The sequence below is a fragment of the Anomalospiza imberbis genome, chromosome 6, assembly GCF_031753505.1.
Source record: "Anomalospiza imberbis isolate Cuckoo-Finch-1a 21T00152 chromosome 6, ASM3175350v1, whole genome shotgun sequence".
Lineage (NCBI taxonomy): Eukaryota > Metazoa > Chordata > Aves > Passeriformes > Viduidae > Anomalospiza > Anomalospiza imberbis.
In genome coordinates, this window is record NC_089686.1 from 10,914,081 (window position 1) to 10,920,882 (window position 6,802).

General features: G+C 36.6%; 1 protein-coding gene across 4 annotated transcripts in view; it reads right to left on the minus strand.

Moving 5' to 3' along the window:
- TECPR2 (tectonin beta-propeller repeat containing 2) overlaps nt 1-6,802 on the minus strand; it is a 42,487-nt gene that overhangs the window by 35,079 nt on the left and 606 nt on the right. For 3 of the 4 annotated variants that reach the window (XR_010999779.1, XM_068192380.1, XM_068192379.1), the window contains exons 2-5: nt 4,867-5,015; nt 1,521-1,805; nt 1,279-1,407; nt 725-856 (exon numbers count right to left, since the gene is read on the minus strand). Coding sequence is in view for 3 of the 4 variants with exons in the window: in XM_068192380.1 (XP_068048481.1) it covers nt 725-856; nt 1,279-1,407; nt 1,521-1,754 (495 nt within the window). In the remaining variant the exon portion in view is untranslated. The remainder of the gene's footprint in view (nt 1-724; nt 857-1,278; nt 1,408-1,520; nt 1,806-4,866; nt 5,016-6,802) is intronic. The other variant, XM_068192381.1, reaches the window with a different exon arrangement.

The following is a 6,802-nucleotide window of genomic DNA, read 5'->3' on the forward strand; positions in this document are numbered from 1 at the left end:
TGAAATGTAGTTTCTCTTGGAATATTAGCTATTTCTCTTGAAATCAACAGAAACTTTAGAAATTTTAGGACACATTTTCTTCCTTCTTCCCCACTGCCATGTCATACACTGCTGAGACAATCGTTAATTTTGGTGATTTCTGTCAAAGCAAATTGAGGGACAGTCACGGATAAATCAGGACAGATGTTTAAACTTTTCTCCCATTTAAAAATTCAAGTTAGCATTATATTTGTTGACATCTCATCTATATTAACTAACAAGATGTGAGAAAAATTCCATTTACTGGTATGCTAGTACCATGCTAGTCAGCCAGCAGGACCCATATGTTACTTTCATTCTATACTCTAGACTGAGATGCTGAACAATTCTGAGAGAAGTACTTCACCAATAGAGCCACATCAGTCAAAAATACTCCTTCCAAACAAAAGAGAAAGTACTGGCTGAAAGTTGAAGAAAGATTTGATAGTTATTTCATGAAAAATGAAAAGGATCACTACTTCTTTTAAAATGCATTACTTTTTAAAACAGATAAGGCAATTCTGAAGGATATCCAATGGCTGCCTTGCTGGGTGTGCACACACTGGGCCAAGTGTACACATACCAATAAAGCCATCCAACTAAACACGTAACACTGAGCAATTAAGTAACTGTTAAATATTTAAACACATTAGCACCCTTTCAGGAAGTGCAAATGTGAATTAAGGTTCCTATAACAAATTCTCACCTGGTCTAGGTCTAGTGCAGAGTAGACAATTTTTCCTTTGTCATCTCCAGAGAATAATTTCATTCCATTGGGACTCCAAGCTAAAGCTGTAATGCTGCTTTTGTGGATGCCAGCAACATCAAATCTGCGAAGCTGTGAAACAATAACAAAGCAATAGAAGAATGACCTGAAGAGAAAATGCATGCACAAAGCCTATTCAGTGACTCCTAACTTGTTTAACTGGAGATCAAGTACAAAAGTGCAGGTTCTTCTGAAGTTTATTTAGCACAGAAACCCCATAATAATCCAAAACCCCACTCCACCAAAGAGATCAGCCAATAATTACACACAAGAAATCTCTCAGAAACATATCTGATTAAATATATCTTTTGTAATGCAAAGCATGCTTTAATATTATTGTTTCTAAGCTTAACATACAAAACCTAAAACATATTCACAGCTGTTTCATCAGGCAAGACTGGCTGGATTTCACTCTTACAAAGGATCATGGTAACACTCTACTAGAACTGGCCATACTAGACCTCACAGAGATTTAGGCAAATGAAAATATTTACCTGCTTATTCCTTCCAGGTAAGGAAGACACAAGCTGGAAAACTGCAACCCGACCAGAGGCTGTACCAACAGCAACCAGATCATCAAAACAACTCAACAGCTTTACAAAAGTTATAGATTCACACCTCCCCTGTTGAAACAAACCATACAAAAAACTCACAAGTTAATGAGACACCAACAGAGAGCTCAATTCTGAGCATCTCAGCTTCATCAGAAGAGACAACAGTAAAAGTTAGTATTTACCTCAAAATTATATTTTTTCATCTGGTTTACATGTCTGCAGTAGAGATAAAGCATTCCAATGCTGCTCCCCACAGCAATGTAGTCTCCATTGGTATCAAGAGCTGTGAGGTAAACCACAATAGAGCGAAAGCCTTTCTGGATCTTTGTAGGAATGGCATTGAGGAGATAATACAAGGGACAAAATTCCTTAAATGTAACTGGTGAAGCCACAGATGCCATAGCAAGGATTTGCATCAGCAGTTTTAAGGCAGAAATAAACACATCTTCATGACCACAAAAGGAAATCTGAAAGACAAAAGCTAAAGAGATGTCATTAACTTGTGTGGAGACAGTAAAAGGTTAACAGATAGCCACAATCTAGCAAAAAAGAAGGAAAAATTCTCAGATTTTGCTTTGCATAAAGAAAAAGCAAGTAAACTCTCGTAGTGAATATAACCTATTCTTAGAAGAAACTTTTTCTTAACAAAAAGTGTATTCCTTAAGTTGGGCTAACATAATAAAGATGTATGGTAACCACTAAATACGGGATAATCACTTTTTCTTGCATCTGTAAATTTGTCAAAATTGAGTTGAAATGCAGTGTTTCTTTTCATCTGCCTAGTGAAAAAGCCATAAGGACTCTGACACTGAACAATCCATGTGATGTATTTCTTCACCTTTCTGCAGGCTCTATCCTCAATCCAACCAGTGCCCAAGAGCACGGGATATTCCCTGTGCCGGACAGCACTGTAAGATCAAAGCAACAGACTAGCACTTGTGCTCCACTCCTTAATGTCCCAAGCCCAAGAAAAAACACTGAGAAGCAGTTCAGCTAGAGCTACATCTGCTATACATTCAAATAGCAACCAAACAATTAGAATAGTGTGGGAAGAAAGGGGTGAGTAAAAACTTAAAAACTCCTATTTTGACAGACACAGGAAAATATCCATGTAGCAACTGAATTTAGAAAGATAAGGAGTAAACAGGAAAAACATACCATATGTCTAGGCTTCCTTTTATGGATAAGAAAATAATTTCATGCTTGTGAGCAATACTGTAAATGTACTTAGGGGAGAATATCTATGAATAACAGAAACAAAGAGTCTGTTTGCCTTCTCCCAGAAAAACAACGTAGTCAGAGCTCATCACAGTAATAACATACGGGCACCTTCAGAAAAAGCTGACCATGAGGAATGTAAAAATATTCAAAAATTTTAATTAAACCCAGTAATTTTTCTCATCACTACAGCCTGGACAAGAACATTTTGCAGCAGAAGCTGCTGCTTCTCCTCATGGGTGACTTTGAAACATGGAAAAGAAAAGAACCCTTCACTTCTTGAGTTTTATTTTGCTATGAGCAAGGCCAGGTAACAGAATGGTATAGTCTTGCAGTTTTCCAAGACAAGAATTTTGGATATCTGTAGACAGGAAAGTTTTTTATGGCTGTTTAGGATCTTAACACGGAAGATTTTCTTTATCTTCAGCAGAGTTAGAACTTCCTTAGAGAAATAAAATAAAAAAAGAAATCTGCCAATTGAAGTTAGAAATGCTTCTCACAATTATTCTGTGAAGTACTCCTACTGCAATTTGTGCTATGTTCTATTGTGCCTAGTTTTTAAATCTCTAAGGATGGAAATATTTTTTGTTTGGCAGCTTCATACACTGCTTGCAGTGTGTATCAATTAAACAAGGAAAAAAAAAAAAAAAAAAGCTGTTCTAGTTTAATATCTCCATTACTGTGAAAAGCTCTGGTGCCTCAGTTTTCCAACTACTTCAGTTATTGTGCAAAAGCATTCAGCACGCACATTTTGGGCCCTGCAACACTTGCTGTCAATATAAAACTGCACTAAGGCCAAAGGGACTGTTTGCATGACATTGCCCATGCATGTCATAGACAAGACCACAAGAACAAAGACTGGTTATTTGGCTTATATTTTATCTGCTACAAAAACTGCCAGTAACTACACTAGAACTACTACAATTGTTAGAAGTTCCTAATTGCGGTAAATTTTACTGCTTGCTAGAGTTTAGAAATTAATTCCACTCGCCTCCAATGTTTACAACCTGTCATGATATATTTAATGAAGTATCATAAAGACCAGCTGACATAACTGTCCAAACTATTTCTGAATGAAGTTAACAGATAACCATAGCACATCATGACACTTCCACAATATTTTCACAAACCATTGATTTTCTATCTTATATTTTAAGTCTCCTACCCCTTCCTCCAGCATTTACTGCTTTCTATCTACAGTCAACTAAATATAAAAAGAATACACTGTTAAAGTGTCATTTGATGTTCCAAATGTGCTGGTTTGCCACTTCAGTAATTTTACTAGTCAACAGTCTTTTTTTCTTTTCTCTAATAAAATAAAATCCAGTCTTTGTCCTGAGTCTCACATTTTATAATCTTCTTCTGTCTAATCTCAGCTTCTATCACTACCCAGCTACTGCCTCATGAATTCCACATATTTTGGTTTTTAAGTCTCCTTTGTGACTCTTGCAATTTACATCTGTCAGCATTCAAAGCTGCTCTTGTAGCTGGAACCATGGCACACTCCTCAGTTACTAGAGGACCATCCAAGCCCTCAGAATTCATCCTCTTTATTAGTCTCCACCACTTATTCTTCCAGCTCAACTAAACCATTAAAAACAGGGTAACTGATTACCAGCTATGGAAATATGCAAATTTTTATTATCCAGAAAAAGACTTTTCCTCGTTCCTCTACAATAACCCTATCTGCTACCTGATGCATATTTTGGAAGTTTTCATTTAATTTTTAAAAACAGAAAAAAGGAAAGTTTGATAGAGTTTTTTCTTGCCATCCACAAAAAAATATGGGAGGAATTATTTCTTGTCACACACTAATTTAAATTTTAAAACTCTGCTGTTAGGTAAGGGCTCTCACTCTTCGTAAAATTTATATACAATCTCTGATAGCAAAGTAGTCAAAAAAACAAATTAAGATTTTGTTCTCTATAACCTATTCACCTGTACAATCAAAAAAAGGGAAAAATTTATCCATGAACTATAATTTCTTGACTTTGCACACAAATTAGTTTCATCTTGAGCTGTTTACAGACTAACAAAACACTTCTACTTATTGTGTAAAAACATATAAGTGATAACTCAAAATCACACTTTTATTAAAAATACTACTAATATTAGGTAATTTTATCTACACTAACCAAATGTATAAGGGACTAGAACATCTCCCATATGGCCTATACATTCAAAACATCTGCACAAATGCCACAATTCTCTGCTTTTGAGCCTAAAGTCTTTGATATCCCTCTAACGACAGCTGTGTATCACATGTAGTCTGTAACAGCTTTAGGATTAATTGTTATCTGTTTTCCCTACCTCATTAATCAAAGGCAAACAGCAGATATAATCTATTTTCCCAGGCAGATTTTGGAACTGGATGCATGTGTTCAGTCTGTGTCAGCCACAGTTATTCTGCAGTACGTAACAGTAGTATAGGGCAAATCAGCCTGTGCTAAGCAGCTGTCCTGCAGAGATAAAGTGGACAAAAATACCACATCAAAAACAATCACCAGAGTCCTTCCTTCTCAACTCTCAGACTTCGCAAGTTCTTAAATACTGCATTCAAGGCCATGCTTTGAAAAGTAGCTTTTTAAATTTATTTTGTTTTCCTGGTCTTAGAAACTGTAATAAGGTTCAATGCTGCCTAACAGAGGCAACTAAAGTGAGAGCTAATCCTGTGGTTCAGCAGACAGGCAGCACTCAAAGGTTCAGTGCCAGGATATGCCACAGACAGACTGCAGGAAACTAAAGCTGTCACTGCATCTCTCTGAGCCCAAGGGTCCTGTTTGTGCTAGAGGGACAGCAGCTCCATTTTTTTTTTTACATCTTTGACATTAAAACTTACATTTAAGTTCTTCAGAGCACAGACAAACTCCCATATGACTACAGGTAATACAAGAGTCTCTGTTCTCAGGTAGATCCTGCCAACTAAAGAGGAAAGCAGTTTTCTTCTCTAATACTTCTCACACATTCAGCCCCAGAGTAGGCTACCCCACTGTCACAACTCCAGAGCTTTTCACAGCAGAATGCCGCAGAGCGAAGAACACAAACGCAACCCTGCCAAAGGAGCTCTGCTTCATGTGTCCTGCACACAGGTCATGGTTACCTGATTAACACACACTTGGCTTTACACAATTCATGAAATGTTGCGGTTTTGGCTTGTGAGAAACAGAGCTCACTCTGTGAAATTTTAGAAGTTTAATAAGGGATAAAAGGGACAATATCCAGCACTGGAGTGTTTAGCAATATGCCAAAACCACACCTGTTAGCTTAAACAATGTTCTTATATACTGTTACATTACAGGGGATACATACATATTCATAAGAATTTGCACATGTTCAAACATTCCTGTGAGTTTACACGTTCTAGGAACTCTTTTGCTTGGTTTTAACCTTTAACTTGTCTGCATGCCATCTTGTAGATTAAATCAACATATTTTATTTTTTCTTGAGGATCCGTTCTGTTGTTTTGACACTTCCTAATAACCAGAGAGTCAGCAGTAAATTTTTTTCTCTTGGCATCCTGGTTCTTGTCACTGTTATCTTATCATTCAGATAAGATGGTCCACAAATGTGAGAAACAACATAGCTATTTCACACCATTATCTGAGCTAGTTGCACAAATAAAAGCATTTTAACATTATATAGTTTTTATTTTAATATTATGCTAAGGCCTAAGATACATATATATTTATCATACTGTTATTTATATAAGCTATGCAGTACATATAAAAATTGACAGGTTACATTATACCAAAAAAGCAGTTAAAAGGAATTACAAATTGTACTATATCAGAATCTTTGTGATCAATAATAACTTCCAAAAGCTAATACATAAATGCAAAAGCCAATAACTACATTTGTCATTTATAACATGGCTCAAATTATGTTTTCTTCTATGTGACATAATAAAAAATAAATAACAAAACAAACCAAAAAATCTAGATGAAGAACGTGGAAAGGGTAGAAAAGGGGAACCTACAGTCACTGCACATCTTTATAGAGATGGGAAAATTCAGCTGATGGTCTTGTGACACCCTAGGAAAACCTCACAGAATCCTAGAATGGTTTGGGTTAGAAGAGACTCTAAAGACCATCCAGTTCCAACCCTCCTGCCATGGGCAGAGACACCTTCCACCAGACCAGGTTACTCTGAGCTCCATCCAAGCTCACCACGAACACTTCCAAGGATGGAGTATCCACAGCTTCCCTGGGCATCGTGTTTCAGCACCTTGCTACTGTCACAGCGAAG